Source organism: Pteronotus mesoamericanus, unplaced genomic scaffold (assembly GCF_021234165.1).
Source record: "Pteronotus mesoamericanus isolate MK-2021 breed Mesoamerican mustached bat unplaced genomic scaffold, CSHL_Meso_final contig_50, whole genome shotgun sequence".
Lineage (NCBI taxonomy): Eukaryota > Metazoa > Chordata > Mammalia > Chiroptera > Mormoopidae > Pteronotus > Pteronotus mesoamericanus.
In genome coordinates, this window is record NW_026555186.1 from 15,882,239 (window position 1) to 15,909,586 (window position 27,348).

At 56.1% G+C, this 27,348-nt stretch overlaps 1 protein-coding gene across 5 annotated transcripts in view; it reads left to right on the plus strand.

Moving 5' to 3' along the window:
• The window catches only part of SLC12A7 (solute carrier family 12 member 7), an 88,059-nt gene that overhangs the window by 45,257 nt on the left and 15,454 nt on the right, over nucleotides 1–27,348 (plus strand). For 3 of the 5 annotated variants that reach the window (XM_054578352.1, XM_054578353.1, XM_054578356.1), the window contains exons 2-15: nucleotides 8,284–8,381; nucleotides 8,912–9,034; nucleotides 13,404–13,550; nucleotides 14,885–14,939; nucleotides 16,768–16,898; nucleotides 17,776–18,017; nucleotides 18,848–19,059; nucleotides 20,326–20,493; nucleotides 22,776–22,874; nucleotides 23,541–23,598; nucleotides 24,215–24,389; nucleotides 25,819–25,937; nucleotides 26,339–26,437; nucleotides 26,955–27,074. In XM_054578352.1, the coding sequence (XP_054434327.1) occupies nucleotides 8,284–8,381; nucleotides 8,912–9,034; nucleotides 13,404–13,550; nucleotides 14,885–14,939; nucleotides 16,768–16,898; nucleotides 17,776–18,017; nucleotides 18,848–19,059; nucleotides 20,326–20,493; nucleotides 22,776–22,874; nucleotides 23,541–23,598; nucleotides 24,215–24,389; nucleotides 25,819–25,937; nucleotides 26,339–26,437; nucleotides 26,955–27,074 (1,846 nt within the window). The remainder of the gene's footprint in view (nucleotides 1–8,283; nucleotides 8,382–8,911; nucleotides 9,035–13,403; nucleotides 13,551–14,884; nucleotides 14,940–16,767; nucleotides 16,899–17,775; nucleotides 18,018–18,847; nucleotides 19,060–20,325; nucleotides 20,494–22,775; nucleotides 22,875–23,540; nucleotides 23,599–24,214; nucleotides 24,390–25,818; nucleotides 25,938–26,338; nucleotides 26,438–26,954; nucleotides 27,075–27,348) is intronic. The other 2 variants (XM_054578355.1, XM_054578357.1) reach the window with 1 other exon arrangement.

Sequence of the window (27,348 nt, forward strand, 5' to 3'; positions counted from 1 at the left end):
ATCAAAACGGATGCAGGGAAAACCGATAGAGGACAGAAAAAAAAGAGACCAGAGATTGCCTGTGGGGGAACTTCCTGGGCCACTGGGTATGCTGTATCTTTTGGGGTCAGTTTCACAGGGTGTTGGTGGCTGCTGGGTGCTTTGAGATGCCCCTGGCTTCAGCTGGACAGGTGGGCTTTGTGCTTGGGGTGTGGGCTTTCATAGAACACCTGTCAATTTTGCCGAGTGTTGGGGCATTTTTTTGGAATGAAATGACAAGGTGAAGACACAAGATGAGTGGCTTCATCTAGGACACACCTGCCACTGCCTTCACAGGGAAGAGGAAAAGGGCGCCCGTCAGGGCTGCGTGCCCCACGCCTGCCCTGCTTCCTGGATCCCTGGGTTCTCCACTGGCAGGTGCCAGCCATCCGGTCCGTTCATGTGGTCTCAGTGGGCTGCCGCTCTGGGGCCTGCTGACCAGTCGCCGTTGGTCATCTGTCCAGAGCCAGGACCTCTGGGGATAGATAACCTTCTGTGCTGAAGGTGCTGTGAGCAGATGTGTTGCTGGAATTTCACCAAAACCTTGAGGGGACCAGCAGGTTTGTGTGGTCACTGAGACCTGGTTGTGCCATGCTGAGGAGTGACTCGTGAGATGCTGGCTTCCTTGGACTTCCCTGGGCCACAGAGCCAGGGGCATGAGGAAGGGGCTTCTCCAGGGAGTGAGCTCTCTGCCTGCTGCAAGGTAGGGCACAGGCAGGGCCAGGTCCTAAAACCAGAAAGCCTTAGGCTGGGCTGGAGGAAGAACCTGCTGGTTGACCTCCTGGGCTGGTGAGAGAGTCACATGAGCCATGTATTGAGAGCTGGCTGCCAGGCTCTGCAGCTTACAGCCTAGCAAGCTGCTTGCTTTTGTCAATAAAGTTGTGTTGGAACATGGTCCTGCTGTTTTGTTCACTCATTGCCTTCAGTGGCCGTGAGTGGTTGTGAGGGGACAGTGTGGCCCTTTACAGAGTAAACTTGCCACCTTATGGTCCAGAATGTTCCCTACCTTGCTGTCTTTCCCGACATCTACTTGCTCAAAGATGTCTGGGTCAGATATCTTATAGAATGCCACAGAGCATATATATGCTCATTTTTTTGGGGCTGTTTTCAGGAGAAACACTTTGAGACAAGAATGTCATGGGACATCCTGTGATGCATAAGTATTGGGGTTATCTCCCACCACCTATGTGACCTCAGACGACCTCAGTACTGGGCCCCTGGCCTTTGTTATCAATATGTGAAGACCTGCCCACACCGCATGCCTTTCACCCAGTAGCTTCAGGGTGTCTCTTGGGTTCTCGCTCAGTCACTTAATGTAGTGGTTACAGATGACGATCTTTCCCATGCGCTGACATTCACAAGCTGCGCCTGTCTGTGTTTTCCAGGCCTTCTTAAATTTTCTCCTTGTGGTCCCACCGAGATGAGAATTATTCCTTTACCTAGTGAACTTTACATTTGGCGTAGTTGGGGATCTGCGGAGCACATGGAGGTGGAGTCGGCTCTGGTTTCTGCCTGCAAGCCCTGGTGCCCACTCTGTACTCATTGGTGCGGTCACAGCTGAGAGCCGGCCCTTCGCCCCACTGCCTGCTGCCTCCAGCCCCTTAGCGTCTCACCTCACGCTGGCAGCCTCCACTGTCTGCAGGCCCCACGCGGCACTCAGCTCTCATGGCTGCCTAGTGTCTTGTTGGCTGCAACAGGTTCTCAGACTGTTGTTGTTTTCAGGGGCTTCATGGTTCTGAGATGGGCACGTGGGCTGGAGGATGTACTCAGTTGGGGTGTGTCACATGTTGTCCTCATGACCAGACTGGGGTTGTGGGTTTTGGGAGGAAGCCTCAGAGGGAGTGTGTCTTTTCATCTTGTCATATCAAGGGTGTCCGCCATCACCGTGGCTCACACGGCTGAGGGAACCTTGATCTCTGGCTGAGGTGTGTTTGTCATGCTTTGCCATAATACTGCTCTTCTTCTCTTTCTGTATTTAATTATAAATGAGTCATTATGTCCACCTTCCCAGCCTTTTCATTTTTTGTTTTTAAATGAGTGGCACGATGGCTTTATGATTTCATTTTATTCCGTGTTGTAGCCAGTTGTCACCATCTTGCTGCACTGGTCACCCCGTATTTGGGGCAGCCACTCCGCTGTGGAGTTAGTGGTGGGCTGAGTATGCAACACTCCTACTTTCAATCAGGCGATGGGTGTTGGTGTCCTTGGCCCAGGACCTCTGAATGCTCCTGGGACTGGTGGCCCTGGGACAGTCAGGGAGCTGGGCCGATGCTGCCCTCTGCTGTGGGACCATGCATTGTAAAGTCCATAAAAAGACTAATCGCAGGAAGTGGCTGCGGTGTCACAAAGTCAAACGTCTGGCCTGAGCACCTTGAGAGTTCAGAGCTAACGGAGTGGCAGGAGTCCAGGCCCTCATGCGCCAGACGCTAGTGGCTCATGCCATGCTGTGCTCGCCAGTGCCCTGGTGGGTTTTGAACTCGGGTGGTGGTTTCTGCGGGACCCGCCACCAGCACCAGTTGCTGCAGGGCTGCTGTCAGGGCGGCACACCCAGCACACGGCACCGCCCCTCCCGCTGCTGCCCGGTCCGCACTGACTTGATGAACTCATTACGTATTTTCAGGATGTTTCCATAAAGGCTCCCTGTCCCACTCCATGTGTAGGAAAATACCCTTCTGTTCTTCAAGAGTCATTGGCGCCTCGGTTCTTTTTTTTCCTGTGTGACATACCCACAGCTCAGCCATTCCCTGGGGCAGGTCCGGCAAATGGGAGTCCACCCAACCACCCCCAGTGGCACCGCAGCCTGGCTGGTGGTGTTTCCTGGTCAGGCCGGTGCGGGGAGCAAGTAAAACTCACACTCGCTGGTTCTGCTGCAGGTTTGGTTGGCTGAAGGGTCTGTTTTAAGACCTGTCTTGTCTGTTTTCTCAGTGACAAGAGAAACCAGTACCAAGCTGTGGAGGGAGGGGAGGTGGTTTTGGGGAGTCATCCTTGGACAGGCTCCATGTCTATAAGCGCCCCCGCCACCCCCGGGGTGTCACCTTAAGGAATCGGAATCCCGCCCGCTCTCTGTGCCGAGTCACGGAATGGCTACATGTCCTTGTATCTCGGCTTTGGAGGGAGGGGTCAGGGCTCAAGTGAGCTGTGACCTTCCACGTTAGCACGTTGCTTTTCTGTGCGGTAAACAACAGATAGTTACATCTAGATTGTAAAATCAACACATCTTAAAATTGTTTTTGTAATTGTGAGGACAGTGTGCGTTTTCAGTCCTCAGATGAGGAGCTGAGTCAGAAATGTGTTTACCTTTGGGCAAGAAGAGGGAGTGTTGTTGGGGGGTTGGTTTGGGGTTAATCCCATGACCTCCGGGCCATAACTGTGATTAAACATCTGACTGGCAGGCACAGACTCTTCCATTAGAGCAGATTAACTGTGACCGGGTCTCCTGGTGAGAGCGCTCCTGCTTGGGGACTGTAGGTGTGGGTCTTGCCCCCGGGTCGGCTTGGCCCAGGACACCTGATCCTGCCTTGGGGACTTCCCTCATCAGACAGCCTTCCGCTTCGTCCTGGACCATCAGAGGCCACCACTGTGCAGCAGGGACACCTGGAGCCCGGGGTCTGCGGGCCTGACAGGGCACCACCCAGGGAGCCTGCCCAGGAGGACGCTGTGGGGCCTGGCGAGTCCCACCTACCCCTCCAGCACCTGCCCATCAGGGTTTCCTCTGCTCACGCTTTTCCTTGGTCCTTGTTGTCATGAATGCACAGAGAGACGCAGGGGGCGCCAGCCCAGGTGAGTGGCCTCCCAGAGCTCAGGTGGGCCTCAGCCAGAGGAAGACCCCTGCCCTCCAGGGCTTCAGCAGCCTTGGCAGGGCTGTGTCTGGGGAGTGGGAGGGGTTTTGAAACCTGCTCTGTTTCACTTCTGGAGGTCTTTAGGGCCCAGTTTCCTTTGTTCAAACTTTCATTGTAACGTGTCCTTCCTTAAACAGGAAATGAAGTTTGAGTGTATTTAGAGGTGCAAGTAGTCAGGGGAATCGTAAGAACCATACAGGTGCTGTGTTCATAGTGTTTCCATATTATGAAGATGCAGGTGAGTCCCTCAGGTCAAAGCATTTGATTCTTACGGGAGTGCCTTGACTGCAGCGGAGTTGAGGAGTAGAGTCGCACCGGCACCTCCTACGGGGAGGAGCTGCTGCCTCACCCCCCCGGGTGGCAGCAGTCAGTGGAGGCCCTGTGTCCGCGGATGCTGTCAGGTGCCTCTGGAGGCGGGCCCTGCCCAGGTCTCCTGGCCTGGTCGCCCTCCGGCTCAGTATTCACCGTGCAGCGATGCATCTCCTCTCCCAATGCGTCGTCTGTTCTGCTGGGCACACGGGTAATTTTGGTAGCACCCCTGAGGGTTGACTTAGTAGACACTTCTCAGAAATGAAGGGAAATGAATTCTCTTTAAAGGACTAATGACTAAAATGACTTGGATAATAAGAGGAAGCATAGTTGGTCATGCGCAGGGCAGCGGTCTCCAGATTGGAAGGATTCACCCAAATGCTGAGGGCACGTTTGCTGCTGCTCTTGTATGTTTCTCCATTTTTCTGCCCTCATCACTTGCGTCACTTTGGTAACCTACAAAAGAGGATACCAGGTACTGGGTCTGCACCTTGTCCGCGGCCAGTGGCCCACAGCACCCTGGCTCCCTGTGTGCCCTGGCTGCTCCCACGTCCTTCATGCCGCCAGACTCCCACCATCCTGGTCATTGTTTGGGGGGCGATTACTTCCCCAGGTTTCCGTCCCCATCGTCAGGCTCATCGACAGTGTCAACAAGTCACTAAATGGACACTTAGCTGGATAAGTCGTTCCTGGTGTTCTTTGTTTTCTGCGCCCATGGGGAGCTCTAGGGACACTTCTTACCTGTCTAGTTTCTTTTGAGTCCTTCTCAGGACACCTTGTCTTACGTGCTCCTTGTCAGAACGGACAGGTGGGGTATGTTTAGCACCTGTTTGATAGCTTGTCTATGAGGCCCCTGTTCCCTGTGAGCGTCAGGTGCTTGAGAAAGGCATCAGGGCCCTCAGGTCAAGTACGCGGAGTTGCTGGGTGTGCATGGTCCTGAATGTGTGGCTGGCAGAGGGTTCAGTGGTTAGTGTTCACTTGCAAACAAGTTCTGAGAGCCATGGCTACCAGCCTGTGCTTTCCCAGCACCCAGCACGGGTTGTGTCTCACAGTGAGCTGAGCGTGGACCTCGCGGATGCCTGGGGACACTTGGGGAGCTGCGGGCCTGAGCTGTGCAGCAAGGCCCTTCCCATGTTGGCCGTCTTCCCCCCCAGCAACAAGAAACATGAGACCCAGGAGCTTGACTTTGTCCAAGGTCGTGTGGCCAGCCTGGCTTGTCAGAAGGAGAACCTAAAACCCAGCGCATCCCCCTCCCTCCCTCTCTTCCGGGGCAGTCAGCCCCGCTGGGGGCTGGGTGACCATGTTAGGACCTGGCCTGAGTGTCCTCTAGACAGAGGCTGGTCTAGACAAAGCCCTTTGCATCTTGCATTCATTCCCAGGAACTCTGTCAGCAATCGCGCTCCGTGTCAGCTGCTGATCATTATCACTGAAAAAGTAAAATCAGTATTCTCAGAAAAAATGTGCTGGGCGCTGTGGGGCCTGGCGAGTCCTGCCCACCCCTCCAGCACCTGCGCTTCACTGGTGGTGACTCACTGGCGGCGGTGACTCAGAGGTGGGCGCACTGTTGGGAGACTTGGGTAGGATACAGATTGGGAGGCACAAAAGGAGCTGGTGGTCCCGCCTGCCAGGCCCCTTTCCTTGCTCTGCTTGAGTGTCCCTGCCGGTGGCTTCTGGGCGGCATCAGTGTCCCTGGTGGAGTGTATTGAGGGTGCTAGAGGGGTCACTTAAAGATTTCTATCAGGGCAATACCACTGTGGGTTTTCTCTCCATTTTGAATTCAGAGCACACATTCAGGCCCTGTGGTTTGAGATCTGGGAGTGAACTCACTCACACATTGAATTCAGGCTGAGCCTTGTGGGCTTACCTGGGGCCTGGCTGCGGTGACCTGGGGACCTGATGGAATAGCTGTGGAGGTAGGGGTCCAACGTGGTCACCTGTGGGCTGTCTTACGTATATATCGGTTCCGTGACACCCATGGTGGGATACGCTCTGAACAGCTGGGGGGCCGCAGATAAGGCCGCTGTGACCTGTCAGGAGTCGAGTGCTGTCAAAACAAAACTGACCGGTTGTGTCTGTGTGGCCCTGGTCTACGCGAGCGTTTTCACGTTGCTGGAAGTTACAGGCCAGGGGTCAGTGGAGTTACTTGTCAGATATTTGTCCCCAGGAGCTCCAGTGACGCATAGGGTTTGTGGGACCTGAAAGGCATCCCACATTGGGATTTGAAGTTCCTGAACAGAAGGCCATACTTGGAGCTCTTTTTACCTGAGCCCCCCGCCCCAGTAGGGAGCTTTAAAAAGTCCAGGCAGCACAAAGGAGTTATTGTCCGTGCTCCCAGCCCCCGCGGTGAGCCCCACTTTACCTCGAGCTGTACTTTCAGAGGCTGCGATCCTATTGTGTGTGATGCTGTTACCCGCTTTTCATCTGACACACCATGGGCGTCATTCATGGCAAATGAAGGCCCGAATCTTTTAAAATAAGCACAGAGTTTTATTATGTGGTAAACCATGTTTAAAACCAAATCCCCACTAATGGCCCATTCGGTTGTTGAGCAGGTTTATCCTTATAAAAAGAGCTGTATGTTTGGTCTGAAAGTGTCTGATTAATTGTGGGAAGGGTGCAGACGGGGTGTCTGCCAGAAGCCTGTTCCTGCTGCGGGTCCCCTCCCTTCCCGGCAGCTGCACCCCAGGACAGGCGTCTGCCTCCCACCGCCGTCTTCTTCCCCGGTGTGCACAGTGGAGTGAGGCTGGGTTGGCGTTGCTTTGCTCTGGACTCTTTCCTCTGAGGTCGGCAGGGTTCTCAAGCCGCCTGTTGTCTGTAGGGAAGCGGGTGAGAGGTGCTTGCTATCCCTCCCTTGCTGGCTGGCCGAAGGCCTGGGAGCTCTGCTGCGTCCAGGCTCTTGGCGGGGGGTTCTGGCCTTTGTAGGGGATGTGGGGGATGCAAGGTCGGGGGTGGCACTATGTCTGTGGGCAGGGCACAGGCAGCGTGGCCATGACCGTGGCTTCTTCCATGTTGTGATTCAGCCCGTTTGGCCCTCACTGTAGTTGGGGTTTTCTGTGTCCTGGCCCTTTTCCCGTTTTCTTCTGAAGCAACAAGTGGTGTTTCTTGTCACGGAGTTGTGTTTTTGGCTTCAGAGCAAGGAGGCCACCCTGTGTGGAGGGCGTGGGGGCACCTCCGCGTCAGCACGGCTCCCTCTGCAGGCTCTCTGGGCTCCTCTTGCACTGGGATGCCTCCCGCCAGCCCGTGTGCTCGGGCTGCCGACCTCTCTGTCCTCTCGGTGGACTGGACCGAGGAGATCTGGCTCAGGGCCTCGGGCCTTATGCACCCAAGCTGAAGCTCCTCCTGGAACATGGACTGTCCCCTTGTGGCCAGACTGTGTGGGGGCAGTCTGGGTGTTTGGGAGCAGTGCTCAACTTGGTGGCTGAGGACATGCAGCCCAGGATGGGGAGTTCCTGCCTGATGGGTGAGGGGACTGCAGGGGCCCCACCCAGCCCAGACCTGGCCTGGCTGCCCGAGCTGCCCAGGATGATGTAACTGCCCCACATGGAGATCGGGGGGGTGTTCGGGGAGGGCCATGGGTCCAATTCACAGACACCGCCTTTCCTGCCTGGGTTTTGAGTGAACAGAGATGGGTCCCTCGCTCCCCTCTGTGCTCACCAAGGACAATTCGTGGCTCCACGGCTTGTCATGTTGTATTGGTGGAGGGCCACCGGGCTCTGAACTGTCCACCTCAGGACTTGCGCCGGGGAGGGAGGCCCCGGATACCTGGCCCAGCAGCATCCTGAATACAGTGGTCACTGCTCATCCTGGCTTCCCACTTCTCGGCATCCGGGACAGGGAGCGGGGACCCTCGTGGGCCTCGCTGGTTCAGGGTCTCAGGCAGGGTGTTGGCTGGTCACCTGCGTGCCTGTGTACCCAGAGAAGGCAGACTGGCTGCACGGGGCTCTCAGAGCCCCGTGCCCTCATCAGCACCCACCCGGTCCCCAGTGTCTTGCACTTGACTCAGCTGTGCACCCCTGTCTGTCACTGGGATCCCTCCCCCTAGGCCTGCTGGTCCCCAGGTCCTCTGTTGCCTCCACCTCCTCTCAGCTTCTAATCTGGATCCAAACTCATTTCCCAGCAGGAGATGGACACTCGAGAGAGAACAGCCCCATTATTAACAATGGCGACATGGAGAGAGAGAGTTTCTTTGAAGGAAAGAACATGGCACTTTTTGAGGTAAGTTTCACTTTTTCCTGCAAAAAGCAGGGGTCAGTATAGCAGCTGTAATTTGGACAAGTGAAGAGGCTGTGGTCTGGAGACCCCCAGTCTAAGGGTGGACCGAGGGGCCGGGCTGCCCAACTGGACATTGTGTGGGCAGGGAACTGGCTGCCGTCTGTGTCCCGAGGCCGTTGGACCGTGTGCCCTCACAGCTGACACCTGTCCATGAAGGGCGCGGAGAGGCTGAATCCTGGGCCATCTCGAGGACCCTGGCCCCCCTTTTTGGGTGGGTGGCCCTGCTCCATGTGGCCTGGAGCCTGCCCTCTAGCCCCAGACCCCTGACCTCGGACGGCTGTGATGGGGCTGGCTGGCCCATTTCAGATCTTGGGAATTCAGGACCAGGTGCAGAGCTGGGCTCCTGATGGCCCTGGAAATGGTCCCTTGAGTATCCACGCTGCAGGAGCCCTGCTGGGTTGTTGACCTGGTCAGGTTGGGGGTGTTTCGGTTTGGGAGCCGGGTGACTTATTCCATGTCTTGCTCCCAAACAGGAGGAAATGGACAGTAACCCCATGGTGTCCTCACTCCTCAACAAGCTGGCCAACTACACCAACCTGAGCCAGGGCGTGGTGGAGCATGAGGAGGATGAAGAGAGCCGGAGGCGTGAGGTCAAGGTGCACCGCCCGCCCCAGACCCCCCGGGACCCGTCGGGAGCCTCCTCGCCTTCCCTTTGTTTTTCAGTGATAGGACCATTTTCCTAGGAATTTCGTTTCTTAGGGATGTGTTTCTCGAAATCCATCCTAAAAAATAAGCAGAGCTGCGGTGAGGATTCATGTGTTAGAAAGAGGTTCTTTGGGAGAAATTGTAAAAGCCAAAACTTGGAAACCACACAGATGCTCCCGAGGGGGCTGGCGGGTTGTGCGTGGCTCCAGGACACACCAGCCCAAGCACAGGTTTCACGATGTAGGATGATGTTCGTACGGATGCTGATGAAGCTGCAGCGAACACAGTTGTGTTGAGAGTTTTTCTATGGGAGGATGATGGGTGATTATTAGTTTCTTCTCAGTTCCCTTATTTTTAAAATTCTCTCACAATAAGTATGTATTACTTTAAAATTAAAGATAGAAACTGCCCTGACCAATGTGGCACAGTGGGTTGGGCATTGTACCGCAAAGCAAAAGGTCGCAGGTTTGATTCCCGGTCAGGGCACATGCCTGGGTTGCCCGCTGGGTCTCTAGTTGGGGTCCAGCCCATTGATGTTTCTCTCCCACATCAGTATTTCTCTCTCTCTCCTTTTCCCTCCCTTCCAACATCTTTAAAAAGTAAATAAATAAAATCTTTAAAAGATACAAAATAAAAATTAAGAAAAAAAAATGTAACCACCGAAGGAATCCCTGTAGTACAGGCCACAGCTTCCAGAGGTCCTGATGGCCATCCCTCTTCCTGCCTTGTTCTGAAACCTTGACAAAAACAGGCATTTCCCAAGTTTTGGCAATCGTTCTACTGTTCACCTTTTCTGCAAATGGCTCACTAGAGGGTGGACATTGGCTTTTCTCTATTTTAAGTGCTATTTCCCCCCTTGTTGCTTCTGAGAACACCACTCAAAGGGCAAGGGCACTGAGTTGTGAAGGGAGGGGCTTGGGAACCGGGGCTGTTTCCTGGCGAGCAGGACAGAAGGCTTTGTGGGGCCTGAGCCCCTGGCCTCCCAGAGGGGGTCTGGCACTTTCCGCAGTGTTCTGTCAGCTAGATGGGACAGCTGAGCGACCCCCACAATGCTGAGCGGGGGTAAAGTGGGAGGGGTCCCGGCAGCCACCTCCCTCCTGTCTCTCCCCTACCCCACGTATACAGCCTGCCCATCTGGCTAGGGCTGGGGCCGAGGTGCCGGGAACCCTGCGCCCTGACATCCTCGCTCGCTCTCCCTCTGAGTATCTCCCTCGTACCCGTGTCTGGCCTGACCTTGGCCCCTTTGGGCTCCAAGCCAAGGGCTCTGCCTTCTCTCCTTCCTCTGACTGTAAACCCAGCAGGGTTCACACTCATTTCCCGACACTTGTGGGTGTTGGCTCCTTGTGTTTAAAAGAGATGCTTGTTCAAGATGGAAGTAGTAGAGACAGGGTACATGGGACATGGGGCGGCCTCCATCCCAGGCAGAGGGCAGTGGCCTCTGCAGCAGCAATGTGTCTGGTCCCCCTGCCATGATTTTCCTGGCTCCTCGGGAGCCTGTAGCCACCCTGGCTGTTCATGGAGCCACCGCTCCTTCCCCCACCAGGCAAGGGACAGGGGATGCTGACCCCAGGTGATGCCTTGTGGGAGGTTACAGCTTCAGACGGGTGCCCTGGGCACCGCCTGTGGTTTCACGGGCTCTGGTTCCACTGGCTCTGGGTGGGAGCCCAACTGTCCGTGCACACAGCACACGTCTGTCCCTGTGTCTGTCCGCTGGAGCTTGTGTTCAAGCGAGCTGTCAGCCAGCTCCAGGAAACAGACACTTTCCCGCAGGGACCTGTGTCCGGATGCTTCCTGGAACTAACCCTCAGCCTCAGCTTGTGGCACCACCCAGGCCTCGCCTGCTGCCCGCGCTCCTTCCGGGCCGGGTGGCGCAGCCCAGGGGGTCACAGAGGCCCTTGCAGCACAGACAGAATTGCAGCCCAGACCCCTCGTCGACATTTCTGTTGAGATGTAACCTCAGTGTTCAGCCCGGTCAATCTGAACAAAGCACGGGGTGTGGACTCACTGCCAGATCAGGGCCTAGAGCAGGACTGGGTTTCAGTCGCAGGAAGGACGGCTACCCTGTGACCCTCAGCAGGACTGTGTGTAGCCAGGCAGGCAGATTTCAGTTTGGGACAGATCTAGTCACCCCTCTTAGGCACTGAGTGTAGGTCTCATGGGATGGGAGGTGGGGGCCTCCCTCCCCTATTGTCTCTCGGACCAACCAGACACAGGAGCTTGTCCCTAAAGATGGGGCCTTTGTTTCCTTCAAGATTCCAGGGCCTGGAGACTCCAGCACCTCAGAGCTGTTTGGATCCTTCAAAACTGCCTTTTAAGAGGGCGCTGAAGGCCACTGTGCCCTTCCGAGGTGACTCAGGACTATGTCAGCCACTGGGCACAGAACTGGCTCCGGGCGGGCAGACGGGGCCCACGTGAGGCCTGGAGGCCCCGCTGCTCTGAATGGTTTGGGTCAGCCTCCAGCGGTGGTTTATTGATCTCTTCACGAGTTAACTAAGATTATAAAATAGAAGCCGGCAGTTTGCCCAGCGTTGCTGTCACTTTGCATATTTCATGTCACTTGGCATGTTCCTTCTCATTTTTATACAATTGAAAGACGCCCACCCTGTGTGTAAGACCCATAATTACTTTTATTTACCCAAAAGGACAAGTATCTCGTGGGTGGATGGGGCTTGGCCGGGGGAGGGGGAGCGGTGCGCCTGGCCAGGAGCTGGAGCTTGGACCGGGCATTGCGGGAGCTGCCGGGAGTCTAGGACTCAGGACCTGAGTCTGTGTGGGCTCTCTGACCCTGGCTCCCCCGGCCCGGGCTGCTGTCTTAGGCCATTCTCCCCAGGGCCCTGGAATCCGGGGGAGCTCTGAGGCCTTGCCGGCACTGTGGCGGGTGTTCCTCTCTGTTAACTCTCCATTTTCACCTGAGAAGCCTATCTAGTTTTTTTAATGGGGATTCAGCTCATTCTCCTTTGGGCGTTTGCCCTCCGGCCGGCCTGTGTCCTCCCGAATCCCAGGGCTGTAGCCCCTCTCTGAGACACCAGGTCCTTTTTGGTCAACCTTGTCTTTCAGGAAAGCTTCCCAGGATTTTTTGTTTTTGTTTTTTTTTTTAAGTTGATTGATTTTAGAGAGAGAAAGGAAGCAGGGGGAGAGGGAGAGAAGAAAGAGAGTGAAAAAGAGAGAGAGTGAAAGAGAGAGAAACACCAACTTGCTGTTCCACCCACTTATGAATTTATTGGTTGTTTCTTGCATGTGTCCTGACCAGGGATGAAACCTGCAACCTTAACGTAGCATGACGATGCTCTAACCAGCTGAGCTACCTGGCCAGGGCCTTTTTTTTTTTTTTTAAATTCACCTAAATTCAAGACATTTTCCCCACTAAACAGCATCTTGTCTTTGTAGCCAGATGATCCTAAATCTCAAGTGTGCTGCCTGAGTGTGGTCACACTGGCTGTCATCCCAGGTCACAGGCAGGGAAGGCGGGGACCCCTGGGCCTTGTCTGTCCTCTGTGGTGGCTGCGGGGCTGGCCCGTAGGCTCCTGGGCTTGTTGCCAGCTTTTCCGCGGAGGCTGTGGGTCTGCTCATCCCATAGTCTTTCCAGGATCACAGCAGACACTTCCATCAGGCACCGTCCTTGCAGTGCCCGTCCCACAGTTACCCCATGTCTGGTGGCAGCCATGCCGTGTTTCTGTGTCTGCAGTTGTGGACTCGGGGAAGGGAGTGCTCAGTGCAGCCAGGCAGCCAGTTCTCTGAACTCTCAGTGGTGCCCCCGATCACTTCTTCCATGTGGGTTGAGACACTGCTGATTTCTGCCTGGAGTTGGTGCCACTGGCCTTCTGTGGTTTTAAGGAGCATGGCTGTCTCATCCTCCGTGGCCCTCACATCTCCTCAGGTTGTGATCTCCTGAGGGTCTAAATGCCGGAGCTACAGTCACATTACCTGGGGCCTGGAGCCCCTTGCTCCCGTCTTTTCCCAAACTCCCCCACCTTCCCGCTGTTCCCCTCTCTGCTCCCTGGCAATGACGTGGTGTTGGTCCCTCTCAGAAGGCCACCCTGCTCCAGCACAGCCAGAGACCTACTCTGGAATCTTCTGGAGCCTCATTTCACACTTGGGCTCATGCCCCTTCAACCATTTTTCCAGGTCCAGGCAGCTGAAGCTTCCACCCTTGCCAGTTCCTTTCCCTGTCCTCCTGTCCCTGGGACCTTTTCCTGGGGCCTGCGGGTATAGCCAGGGCTCACAGGGGAGGGATCCCTGGGGCGAGGGGCTGAGGTCTGGCCCCTGCTGGGCGCAGACATGACCTCCCTAGAACCACTGCTCTCTCTCTCTCTCTCTCAGAGCCCAGGCATGGGCACCTTCATCGGCGTCTACCTGCCCTGCTTGCAGAACATCCTCGGCGTGATCCTCTTCCTGCGCCTGACGTGGATTGTGGGTGTCGCTGGCGTCCTGGAGTCCTTCCTCATTGTGTTTATGTGTTGCACCTGTGTGAGTGACCAAGGCTGTCCTGGGACGTGGTGTTTTTGCATTTGGGGCAGCGGTAGCCAGACTCCAGGGACCCGACCGGGTGCATGACTGTGGGCTCTCCAGGGTCTGCAGCTGCCCTTTGACCTGAGGTTGCTCACGTGGATTCCATCCCAAGGTGGCCTCCTCACCGGTGCTGGTGTGATCACGGGGAGATGGGTGTGGCCCGGGGGCTGTGACCCAGCTGTCTGTTGGCTGCGTGGAGTCTCATTTGGTTGCCTCTGAAGTATGGCGGGGCAACGCAGCAACCAAGGGTTTTTGCTGGACACTGTTGCCACTCACAGGGGTCCTGCACTCTGATTAGGTCCCCTTCCAGTTGGACCCATCTGGACATTTTCAGGGACCCCATTTATAGGAAGGGACACACCTCAGTGACTTGTTGAGCCCCAGACCCCAGCACGCCACACCTGCCAGTTGGCCTCCGCGCAGCCTCCCTTTCTGTTAGCAACAGTAGTCTCTTTCCACTGTTTCGTTGTGTCTGGTTTAGCCTCTGGGTGCCTCCTCCAGGCAGTGATTTTTCTTGCTGCTTTTATTGTTAAGGTGATTAAGCTGTTCTGTCACCACGTGTCACCTGGGAGTGGCTGTCTAAAAAAATTCAAACAATGCAGATGAGTGGGAGTCCCCTGGACCCCTCAGGCCACTTCCCCTTCCACCCCAGGCTTCCCGGTGTTTGGCCTTCAGGGAACTGTGGTGAGGTCCCTAAATGGCCTTGCTGCATTCTCCCCGGTCACAACGTTTCTTTCATTTAAGAGTCGCAAAGTAAGTGTCGCAAAGTATCCGGAATAGTGCCAGACAGACACAAAAAAGAATAGAAAGCGGGATAATGGGGTGGGGCCTTGTTCGAGCAGCAGACACGGCGCAGCAGGAATAAGGTCACAGCGACTCAGGTCACTGGGGCCTTTGCTTCCCAGGCTCTTCCTTCTGGTCCTTGGGTTGTAAAATAGTTACTCCATAATCCATGGGTGTGGCTGCTTCCTGAGCAGGGGGGCACCTTATACCCCATGGGGGCTGGGCACGCAGGCAGAAGCCCCCCCTTCAGTGCCGGTCAGGGTCCTGAGTCGGGGTTTCCTTGGGCAACCTGTAGGAGCTCAGGTTTGGGAGTTACGTGGAGGAGAACGTGGGTTGGGGTTGCAGTCCTGAGTGTCGAAGCTTTTTGCCTGCTGGCTGCTCAGCGGCCCGTTTGTGATCAGGAGCTGAGGAACAGGTAGCTGGGCCCTCCCCAGGCCCGGTGCTGTGCTCTCATCACCGGGGCAGCCCTCTGAAGGGCTCTTCCAAAAGGGTCACCTGTGTTTTTGCAGACGATGCTGACCGCCATCTCGATGAGTGCGATTGCCACCAATGGTGTGGTCCCAGGTAAGGGGGTGCTGGAGACGGGGTCTGCTAAATGAAGCCTTCCTTTTGTGGGTGGTAACTGATCTGAGCTCTGTCATGGATTCAGTGCATACTCTACTTTCATTTTGACGATGACCTTGACTTTAGCCCTTCACCTGAGATGGCCACAGGTGAGGCAGGAGTGGGGCTGGGAGTGGACGTGCCCTTACCCACCTGGAAGTTGCTGCTATCATTCATTTCCAAACAAAGAGATCTCCAGAGGTCTCTTGAGGGGTCAGGTGGGTAGAAGAGGGACATCCTCAGCCTGGCCAGGCCCTTCTAGAAGCTCTGTGAGCAGTGACCGCGCCTTTGGGCAGTGACATTCATACATCTCTCAGCTCTCACCAGCAGTCGGACCCTCAAGGGCTAGTGCCCCTGGTGTCCTGGGGCCTCTTCCTGTGTTTCCCCCAAGGGCACCGTGGGGCTCTGCTAAGACCAGGGTAGGGACCTGTTTTATAGCTCGGCTCCGCGCCTGCCCAAGTGCTCAGAGGCTGCTGTGCAGTAGCGATTCTCCTCAGAGCTGGAACTGCATCAGCACCCCTGTGGTTTTTGCTTGTCAAACTTAATTAAGCCTTTGGTGTCTAGACAAGAGGCTGGCATTTTATGACCAGATGTGTCCCTTTGATTCTGAAGTTTAATATCCCACAAACCATTATTCTCTTTTTAAAGTGACAAAACTGCAGCACCACAGGCTTGACTTAACTCGCTACCTCTGGCTCTGTCTGACCCCTAGGCAGCAGTGCAGGAGGGGCTGCCGGGCTGATTGACAGGGACGGGGGGCGGGGGGAGCTCTGGTTTCTTTAGGGTCCACTTCGACTTTTGAGCCCTGAAATTCTGGCTGTTGGTTTTCCCCAGTTTTGCAGCTGGCTCCCCGGGACTCAGAGGGCAGTGCCTGCAGGGTAGTGAGCTCAGCAGAGAAGGGAGGGCAGGTGGATAGGCCGGTGCTGCGCTAGCCTGGTGCCACGGGCCAGTTTGTTCCTTAGGCTATGTCATCGCCCATGAGCAAAGGTGCAGGCAAAATGCCTTCAGTTTCTTTGCGACCTGGATTCAAGGAACTGAAGTGATGCCACCTTGTTCCCCTGCAGCTCATGCAGTGTGTGTGTGTGTCTGTATAAGTGAGGCCCAGCTTATTTTGCACCCTGAGTCCTTGAATAGCTATCCCTCCTCTGGAAATCCCCGAGCATCCCAAGGAGAGCAGTGGTACAGAGACTGTCCTCTGGCCAGCCATCTTCCCACTAGCCATGGGTTGTGAGGCCCCCTGTGGGCCTAACCCGCCTGGGCATGGGAACCAGTCTCCCTTTGCTCAATGCCCAGCTGGGAGGCAGCACCGAAAGTCGGTGCTGGAGGAGGGGGCACGACGCGCTCACTTGGAGATAAGAGTCCAGTGGCAATTGGCTTTTAGGTTTGCTTCTCAGAAAGAGGGGCACACTCTAAGAAGCTCTTCAGGCATTCCAGAGTCACGCCATGGTCTCCTGGTTGGTGTTTGAGCATGGACTCAGCTGACCAGCAGAATGGTCAGGGACAGACCTGTTGGGCATAGCTATCAACTGCACTTTGGGGGTGATACAGAAATGATGCTTAAGCATCCCTGGGTTCTCAGGTCTTTGGGGACAGAAGTTAAAAGAATGGAAGTGTTGGTCTTACATCAGAATGTGCAGACTTATGGGCTCTGCCCGCTGCTTGTGGCTGTTGTTCACCACGACCATGTTTAGTCACAGCTTCCAGCGCTGGTGGTCTGTTCTGTGAAGTTCGCATTCACAGGACATGGTGGGTCCCTAACCCACTGTTTTCTGTTTGGTGTATTTTGCAGCTGGTGGCTCCTATTACATGATATCACGGTCCCTGGGGCCAGAGTTTGGAGGGGCCGTGGGCCTCTGCTTCTATCTGGGCACGACCTTCGCAGGGGCCATGTATATTTTGGGAACCATTGAGATTTTTCTGGTAAGTGCTTTGTCTTGGGCTGGTTTCCCTTGGCCGGACACCGACTCCAAGGACAGTGCTCCCCATCAGGCCTTTCTGCTCAGCTCTTGTTCCTTGTCATCCAGCGAACATTCTGGGTCCCTCTATGGAAGGTTCTCCCCTGAAACTTGACATGGAAGTACTTACGCTCAGTTGTGTAATGTGTTTTAAGGTAGACATGCTCTCCTGGTTTGCTAGACCCCTCAGAGGCTGAGCTCTTTGGGATCCCCCACCCTTTCGTCCCGGCTTCCTGCTCCAGTGCCGAGGGCGTGGCTGCCAGAAACACAGGGATTCCTGATGGCGGCCCATGGGGTGACATGCTCCCTGAGCCTTTGTTTGCCATGTCCGTACCTGATCCCACCCACCTCTTAGAGCTTAGTCACTGGTCCCTCAGTCCCATGGTCCATCGTGCCAGCAGGATGTGCCAAGCATCTGTTGGGTGAGCCCGCACTCGGTGCCAGCCCAGCGTGGTTCTGGGAGGACTGTCCTGGGCTGGCACACATCTCCAAGCTGGAATGATATCCCTGTTAGCAGGAAAAAACATTGCTTTTCTTCAAATTAGACAATCGGGGTATCCTTGTGTTCTAACACTGCCTCACTGTGAAGGGTCCTGTGCTTCATCTCAGACTCGTGCCCTGGCCATCACTGTTTGCTGCCCATGTTTTTCTGTACCCAAGGGTCCCCTGTAGATGCATTCTGGGGGTATGGGGGCTCTTGGGGAAGGAGGGAGCCGAGTGCTCAGCCCCGCCTAGATAAAGCCCCTTCAGAAGGTTGTGTGTGGCCCCCTCCCTCTCCCTGGCAGTCATCTTGCAGGCAGGGATGCGTAGGCTGCCCTTCTTGACCTGCTTTGTCCTCACAGACCTACATCTCCCCTGGAGCAGCCATCATCCACGCCGAGTCGGAGGGCGGCGAGGCCGTGGCCTTGCTGCACAACATGCGAGTGTATGGGACATGCACGCTGGTCCTCATGGCCATGGTGGTCTTCGTGGGTGTCAAGTACGTCAACAAGCTGGCCCTGGTGTTCCTGGCCTGCGTGGTGCTGTCCATCCTTGCCATCTACGCTGGCGTCATCAAGACTGCCTTCGACCCCCCAGACATCCCGTGAGTCCCAGTCCTCCGTCAGGGGTCTCTTGTCCTTGGCCCCTCTGCTTGGGTCAGGCCTGGAAGGATACAGTGTTTCCTAGTTTGTAATTCAGGTTTCATCTGTGGCCATGACGGTGGGGCCCCAGGGTGGTGGTACCAAGAGTTTGGCAGTCTTACCTTCTCTCACTGGCTTCGGGTGAGCAGACAGGATGTTCTAGCAGCCAGCTGTCTGCAGGGACAGGACAGGAGGTTTGGTGAAGGTCTGGGGGGCATATAGGTTGGCTGTATAGTCAGGCAGCACTGAGCTACTCCTGGGTGTTGCCTACTCCCCTAGTCCTCACGAAAACCCTCAAGTGGGTTCTTTTTTTGTCCCTCTTTTGAATGAAGACACTAAGTCACAAGGAAGTGGCCCTAGGTCACAGAGCAAGTGAGCAGGCTGGTGGTATGGCCGGCATTCGGGCATCAGGGTACCCAGTGGCCTGGGTGGGGAGGGGTGGGCTGGGAGGCGGCAGGCACCCAGCCCCCTCCTGGCTCCTGTGCTTCGCTGCCTCCATGTGGAGTGAGCCACCTGGGTGGACGCAGCCCCACTCATAGCTGCGTCTGACACTTCAGAGCAGGGTGGCAGAACAGGCCTCCCCTGAGCCCCTCATACTGCATGAGAGCTGGACTCCTGCCTAGACACTGATTTCCAGCAGCTCACACAGATGTTCCCGTCATGCTTAAATGGAGAGTGTTAGAAACCACGGACCGGGGCCCCTGCAAACCTCCACTCTAACTGAAGAATGTGGTGGAGGTAATTTCACATGGGAGCCACAGGTCTCCTCACGGAGCCCCTACTCCTGCTCCAGGGTCTGTCTGCTAGGGAACCGCACGTTATCGAGACGCAGCTTTGACATCTGTGCCAAAGTCCACGCCACCAACAATGGCACGACAACCACCGCGCTCTGGGGCCTCTTCTGCAACGGCTCCTCGCCCAGTGCCACCTGCGATGAGTACTTTGCCCAGAACAACCTCACAGAGATTCAGGGCATCCCTGGCGTGGCCAGCGGCGTCCTCCTGGGTGAGTGTCCAGTGGATCTCGGTGGGGCTGAGTACCCCAGAGCCCAGTCCCTGGGCACCTGTCCTGCCTCCCCATCCATGGTTGTGCCACCCCTCCCCCGATGCTCACCTGCCAGGGTCCTGCTCTGGCTGGTTCTCCCCAGGGTCATAGTTACAGCTGTGCTGGGAGGTCGACTACAAGTCGATCCTTTTTCTTTAGGATTTCATAACAGCTCTGTTAATAAGGGAAGTATTTAACCAGTGGGGACTGGTTTTTCCTGTCTGTGAGTTCTGTGATGAGAAATTGGGCTGGCCACCCCGCTACACCAGGAGAGAGGCCTCCCCTTTCACAGAAAAGGCAGTGGAATAATCCTGAGGCTGTGACCCCTGGGTCCCTAGCTGCCTGCCCACAGTAGATGCGGCATCACGTGTCCCTCCGAGGCTGTGATGACAGCGGGTATTAGGGGAACACGGGGCTGTACTGAGTTGATGGGTGGGCAGAGATGGGTCAGGACTGCTACACACGTCCACACGTCCCTCAGCCTTGGGATCCTGATGTTCAGAGGCCCCTGGCTAGTGAGCCCACCCCCTACCCTCGGGTTTTGGCAGAGCAAGCCCCTGGAGGGGGCAGCTGTGTACAGGTCATGCAGGGAGGGTGAGGTGGAGACAGGGCGCCCGGCTTTGAGGGAGCAGGGATAGGAGGACAGTGGGAGTGAGGCATGGAGATGACGGGCAGGGGCGGGGGATCCTGTGGGGCTTCCTGGGGAAGGAACGGATCCGTGTCAGCGGGGAGGGCCCGGAGGAGATGGGCTCTGCAGCTGGGACCCTGTAGGGAGTTTTGGGGGGAAGGAGGGTCTTTATGGGGAGGGGGCCCACAGGGTGTAATCTGCCCATGGGTGCCTTTGCACAGATAGGCAGGCCTGGGTGTCACCGCGAGTATGTGGTGGGGGCCTGTCCCTGCCCCTTAGGGGTCCTCTGTCACTGAGGGGACCTGTGTGAAGGGATCGCTGACGAACTCCCTCCGTGGAGACCTTCCCTCAGAGCCCAAAGGTGGCTTGTCAGAGATGTGCTTGTTCAAGTGAAGTTGTTCCTTCAAATTCAGCTTGAGGATCAAAACCTTTCACTCAGTGATTAGGTGAACAGTTTCCTCAGAGGTCAGTGTTTGAGTTTGACGTCCTTGTCCTCGTGGGATGTTGGTGCATGCTAGGCTCATCTCTGGGCCTCCCCAATGGCGGGAGCCCTGATGGAAGGTTCTAGGCTCCTATTAACTGTCCTTGTTTCCCCACAGATAACCTGTGGAGTGCGTACTCGGACAAAGGGGCGTTTGTGGAGAAGAAGAGCACACCCTCAGTGCCTGTGTCAGAGGAGAGCAGATCCAGCAGGCTGCCCTATGTCCTCACCGACATCATGACCTATTTCACCATGTTGGTTGGCATCTACTTTCCCTCTGTGACCGGTGAGGCCTTGGGCATTCCAGGCGGGCCAGAGCCGTCACCTCCCTCCCTCAGCTCTGACACAAGCAACCTGTCTCTTCCCACCCCTGCACGCTTCCCCTCTACACCGCCTTTCCTACCCCGCCTCCCCCTGCCCCGCCTGTTTTCTTTACTGTTTGGTTCAAGAAATGAGCACAGTCTGCTCCGGTCTGTTCTGAGTGGGGAGCAGGAAGTCGTGTTAGAAGCCCACGTTGCTCTCTCCTGAGAGGCCCACGTTGTTAGAAGTAACTTTGTGTCTGCAGTGTGGACTTGCTGAGAATACCTGGTGTACTCTTAGGTGGCACCTAGGAGTGGACATGGAGAACTGTTAGTGGCCAGGTACTGCAGCCATTCTTGTCCTTACAAGAGAGTCAGTTGACCTTCCGGGATGGTCCTCAGTGTATGAAAGTCCTGTCTCCTGTCCCCTGCAACACACATTTGGGCACACACAGGAGGGCCCTTAGTGCATGCAAATCCCTCATATACCCAATATAGACATGTATATACACGCATGTGTGCGCATACACAGCTTCACGTGCACCCACGTGCTGCTCCAGGAAACCACTGCCCACTGGGACACTCTTCAGCCTACTACCCACAAAGCGGAAGCCCCCAGCCCCTTCTAACCTTGCCCAGTTGACTGAGCAGCTTGTAGCTGTCGGTGTGTCTATCCTTCGAATCACTGTCCAGGCCAGCTCCTGGCCCTACATCAAGCCTGTCTGTGCTCTGGCAGGCTGGCCTGCAACGGCCCCGCTTGCCAGCCTCTCTGTTCTTAATTCATCTCAGCTCCTCCTAAAGTTGTGAAGTTTAGGGGCGGGGGGGGGTTGGGGGAGGTGTTGGCAAGTGCTTGTTTTTAGTTTCCCCTGAAAGACTGGGAGATGGGGTCACAGACTCACTTTGGCAAGCATGGGGATGTGGATCGGGTCCCTGGGGAGCTCTGTCCTGTGTTCCCCATCTGGCAGTGTGGAACACGTTCTAGGGTGAGAGCAGACCTGCTGGGTGGAGAGTGTGGAAGCATCCTCTGTGGATGCAGGTGGTCCCACAGCTGGGGGCACCCTGTCTGCGGGCTCTGTGCCAGTGTACCCACCCACCTAGCATCGCCGCATTACCGAGCATGTTGGCACATCAGGTCACACATAGCGTACACCCCTGGGGCGCTGAACAAACCTGCCATCAGTTAGCATTTCTTTGAGCCTGGTTGGAATCATTTTACTATATTTTATTTAAAAATTTTTTTGTTTTAGGTTTTTGGGTTTTGTTGGTTTTTTTTTTTAGATTTTTAATTATGTATTTATTTTTTAGAGAGGGGAAAGAGAAAGACGGGGAAAGAAACATCAATGTGTGGTTGCCTCTCATGCGCCCCCTACTGGGGACCTGGCCTGCAATCCAGGCATGTGCCCTGGGCTGGGAATTGAACTGGCGACCCTTCGGTTCACAGGCTGCCGCTCAATCCACTGAGCCACACCAGCCAGGGCTCTTTTTTATTTATTGATTTTAGAGGGAAAGTAAGGGGGAGAGAGAAATACTACTTCGTTGTTCCACATATTTATGCATTCCTTGGTTGATTCTTGTATGTGTCCTGATCAGGGATAGAACCCACAACTTTGGCATATCTTGATGATGCTCTAACCAACTGAGCTACTCAGCCAGGGCCTCATTTTACTTTATGTACCAAATCGAGTGAGTCTTGAGGGTATAGGCAGTAACATATCCATGTGCAGAAGGAAAAAGATCAAACTCAGTGTGGAGAAGCCTCAAGGTACTTCATGGTCATGTTCTTAAAATGCTTGATCCAGACCTGGCTCCATGACCCCCAGCCACATGGATTAACCCAAATCTTAGAGGGAAGTGAGGTCAGAGCCGAGTGCACCTGGAGGCTGACTTTGGTTTTGGTATCAGTGGCAAGTGCCTGGGCTGAGTCTTACTCTGGTCTTGACTGTGACTTAGTTCATGGGGTTAATTGTCCCTGTGGAGAGTATGGGGGACATTTGGGGCTTTTCCCCATGTGCCCTGCAGCAGCTGTCACACAGCTGCACAGGGACACCTGGTCCGTGCTCTTTGAGGCCTGGATTGGGGACAGTGGCCCACACAGATGTGGTCGTCCTCAGCTCGCATCTTCCCAGCATGGCCCAGGTGAGGTCCCGCTAAAACATGCAGGTTAGCATGTGTTCATCCTAACTCAGCCTCAGATAGGCCTTAGCCAGCAGGGATGGAGTTTTCTAGGTTTTCTTGGTAACAGGCCAGCTTTGCCTGTCTCTTTCCACAGGCATCATGGCAGGCTCGAACCGGTCTGGGGACCTCAAGGATGCCCAGAAGTCGATCCCCACGGGGACTATCATGGCCATTGTGACCACATCTTTCATTTGTATCCTTGGAGGGCTCAAGGCGTGGGAGGCTCAGGGGCAGGGGCTGTCATCGGCCTGTCAGGGCGTGAGGGCTCCTACCCCGACGCTCTGGGTGGCTCACCGCTGTGCCATCAACAGCTTCGGATGAGCTTCTCTGCCTCAGGTGAGTTCTGACCACAACATCTGTCCCTTAGAGAGGGACCTGGGCTGGTGCCGACCTGATGTGAGAAAATAAAACAACACCTGGGCACCACCTCCAAAGTCGGTTACAGAACATGAAATCGTGCATAAACTACATACAGTAACCATGTTACCACATACAACTCATCACGTGCGTTCGTAACACTTCACTGCGTGTGTATGGTGGGATAATCCCACACACGTGCACTCGTCAGTTTTACCACGCTGTGGCGCTGCCCTTGAGGTGCCAGTGGAGCCTTGTCTGTCACCGAAGTTTGTCCCTCTTAAGCAAGCAAGGAAGCGTCCCCTGCGGTGGTCATACTGCATGCCCAGCATGTCCTCATTGACCTGAGGCCGCGTGCTATGGAGCAGGGCCCAGAGGGCCACTGGGACAGGCAGTGTGCGCCCAGAATGAGCAGGGGGCACAGGGTGGCTCCAGGCTCATCTGCAGCCCGGGCCCTGCTGCCAGCACATGGTGTCCACGGCTTCCTTGACACCAGCCGCAGACCTCTCCTGCATCGTGCTTTTTGGGGCCTGCATCGAAGGTGTGATCTTACGAGATAAGTATGTTGGTTTTTGTGTGCAACTTCTAGAAATTTCTGGGGTCAGAGTCAGTTTTCTTGAATGCCTTTAGCTTTGAAATTGAGATCACTCCGGATTTCACACGTTTTGTGTGTGGAGCGATAAGGTCCCGTGGTTCCTTTGCCGAGGTTCTCTTTTATCTGATGTGTCCATCCTGCTCTAGCCTGGAGCTGTGAGACCGTAGAGTCACCTCAGACCCAACTGAGCTGGGGGTGCAGGGATACCTGGGCAAGGCCATAGGAAGCCCAGCTGTCCCCACCACTCAGTGGAGGAGTGGCCTGTGCCCCAGGCTGTCACCCGCCAGCGCTGCTTTCTGGTGGTTACATGTTTATCAGCTCCTTGGGGCATCAGGGCTCCTACTGGTTCCTGACAGGGAAGCTGTGGTCACTGCCCATCACTTTTGCAGGAGTGACAGTGGCCTCACAGACCCCAGGCCGGGCCATGGGCCGGGCCATGGTTTCCTTGCTCCTGAGAGGACCTTGGGGAGCAGGACCCATGTGTTTACTTGGGGTAGGAAGGGCATGGCCACTCAGATGCTGGAAAAACGTTTAGTCTTCAGCTCATGTTTTGAAGTCCACCCCACCTGCCCCTCCTGCAGGTTCGGGGAGGCCCTGCAGGGGAACCTGGTCATCGGCATGCTGGCCTGGCCGTCCCCCTGGGTTATCGTCATTGGCTCCTTCTTCTCCACCTGCGGCGCCGGCCTGCAGAGCCTGACGGGGGCGCCGCGCCTGCTGCAGGCCATCGCCCGCGACGGCATCATCCCCTTCCTCCAGGTGAGCGGCGGCTGCCCGCAGGCTCGGGGCTGCCTTGAGGGCTCCCTTGTGAGAGCGGGGCCCTTGGGAAGGAGCATGTCTGGAGGGTCCCCACGGTTCTGTTCCAGGGCACAGTCTTTACAGTTTAAGATAGTGGGACCTATTTCCCCACCTCCAGCCTGGCAGTCCCTGCCCCAGGTGGTCTCTGGGCTGAGGCCACAGGGTGCAATGGATAAAGGCAGCCCCTTAACACCTGGGCTGGCAGAGCAGTTCGCAGCAGCGACAGTGGGAGCCTCCTCTTCCTCTGGGGTTGGCACCTGTCCTGCCATCGCCCCGTGGGACGCTGTGCCCCAGGACTGTCCCACTGCCATGATGATGAGGGCCATGGTACCTGGAGCCTCTGCTTTCTCCAGGTGGGGCTGCAGGTTTCAAAGTGAACTTGAGGCCGTTGATGTTTTGGTGCCCTGGTGCCACCATGAGAGAGGCCACAGGCGGGGTGGCTTAAACAACACAAGCTGATTGTCAGCGCTGGGGGCTAGAAGTCTGAGGTCAGGGTATCGCAGGGCTGGTTTCTCCTTGAGACGACGGCCCTCTTGTCCTCACGCGGCCATCCCTCTGTGTGTGTCTGTTATACTCTCTTCTTGTAAGGACCCCAGTCGGATTGGATCAGGGTTCACCCCAGTGACCTCAGTGTCACCGTGGCCCCAGTATCTGCCGTTCTCACCATAGTTTCCTGAAACCAATCCCAGCAGACTTGGGTTTCTTTACCTTTCACGCCTTCTGTCTGTTCAGGAGAAACGAGGTCATGGAGGGTGTGCTGACGGTACGGGGGCTGTGCTAGGCTATGTGTGATAGACGGGGTTAGGCTGTCTATTCAGGAAGGTGGCATGGGGGTGGCGCTAGTATCCTGGCGCCCCCTTGACTTCCCCTGAGGCCTGGCCAGTGGGGCCGCTTCACTGCGTCTGCCCAGAGAATTCACACATTTTGTGTTTCTTTCTGCCTGTCTCTCTAACAGTCCCCGGGGCAGGAGGGAGAGGGTGGGAAGGGCTCTTCAAGCCTGTGTCCCTGAGTGTGGGGCAGACCTTCCAAAAGGTTCTGCCACCCCTCATGGCTGTGGGTGAAGGTCCAGGTGCCTCACAGTGAGCTCTTTGCAGAACTCTCTCCTCTGGTGGCTGGGCTTGAGACCCCAGGAGACCCCAGTCCAGCACACTAGGCATTGCCCTCACCCTGGTTGCTGCTCTGCCAGGACCCTGGGTCTAATGCTACCCAGGTGCCATTTACCCCATGAATTCTGGGCATCAGGTTTTCTTCCCCAGGCCCCTGGGTAGGGTGCGGGGTGCATTTTAAAAGTCCACTTCTGCAAACATTGCATCGCTGAGGCCTTGTGGGTTGGACCACCCAGCTCGGGGCCTGCCCCTGGCCCCCAGCCCACGTGCCCTTCTTCCTGCAGGTGTTCGGCCATGGGAAGGCCAACGGGGAACCCACGTGGGCCCTGCTGCTCACAGCCCTCATCTGTGAGACCGGCATCCTCATCGCTTCCCTGGACAGTGTGGCCCCCATCCTCTCCATGTGAGCGCGGGCACGGCAAGGGCATGTGCAGACCAGGCCTAGGGGCGTGGCTGCCACTGTGACCACAAGGGCGACATGAGGCCCTGTGCTCAGGGCTGGCCATCTGCGCAGGGGACTGCAGACGGGTGGGCGCAGGGGCCCAGGTGGTTACGGTGTTGGATAGTGATGTGGATGAGAGGGGGCGGGAGACCCCAAGAAGGGCTTGGATATGGAGGGTGGGGCAAGGAGACCCCACGGGAGGGACAGTGATGCGGACAGGGGGTCAGGGAGAACCCCACAGGAAGAACCGCGACATTGACAAGGGGGCTCAAGGGAGCTGGTGGGCAGAGACGCCCACAGGACGGAGCAGACCACTGTGGGGCCTGGCCAGGCACCTCTCACACTGCTCCTTGGGTCCCTAGGTTCTTTCTCATGTGCTACATGTTTGTGAACCTGGCTTGCGCTGTGCAGACCCTGCTGCGCACCCCCAACTGGCGCCCACGCTTCAGATACTACCACTGGTAAGGCTACTGCTGGGAGAGGACACACGGTGCACCTGCAGGACCCAAAGGCTGTGGGGGCCCTGGTTGTCCTTCGCAGAGGAGTCCAGCCAGGCTGGTGAGGGTGGCGCGCCTGTGTCACCTGGGACGCCCACCATGCAGCAGCCCTTGTTATCGGTATGGGCCCGGTGCTTCTCCGTCCCCTGTTCCCTGGGCATTAGGTGCTCAGTGCCTCGCCACAGTGGGCATTCGGCACAGTAGAGGATCCAGGGCTCCAGCAGGTGTCCCGGGGTTGTTTCAGCCCTCGCAGCCAACTCGGGATGGGGAAGCTGGTTTCCCAAGAGCCCCTGTCATTTTCTAGCAGTGACTAAAAGAAAGATTTTCTCTAAGGGACCAGGAATGTTTCTGCGGCAGCTGCTCAGATGCTAGGTTAGGGCATGGGAGCAGGTGGCATGTGGGGTGTTGGGGTCAGGGTGTAGCCTGGGGCGTGGACTCTGGTCCCCACCTGCGGCTACTGGATGACCACACTCTTCCCCAGGACGCTGTCCTTCCTGGGCATGAGTCTCTGCCTGGCACTGATGTTCATCTGCTCCTGGTACTACGCCCTGTTCGCCATGCTTATCGCTGGCTGTATCTACAAGTACATTGAGTATCGCGGGTGAGTTCTGTGGGCCACGCAGCCCCTGTGGTCACAAGGCCCCCTGCCAACCTGGGTGTGCTCTCAGAGTGGGGCCTCTCTGGGCTTTGGAGCCAAGTGCTGTGTGGGCCCCCCTTGGACCAGTGGGGCTGGTGTCCCTCCTCTGGGGACAGGTGCACAGGGATCTGGGCAGGATCTCTGCTGCAGCCGTCATTACAGCAGGTGGAGAGCCACCACATTGGCTACTCTTTATTTTATTTTTTTAAGGTAATGATTTTTTTTAAAGACTTTTATT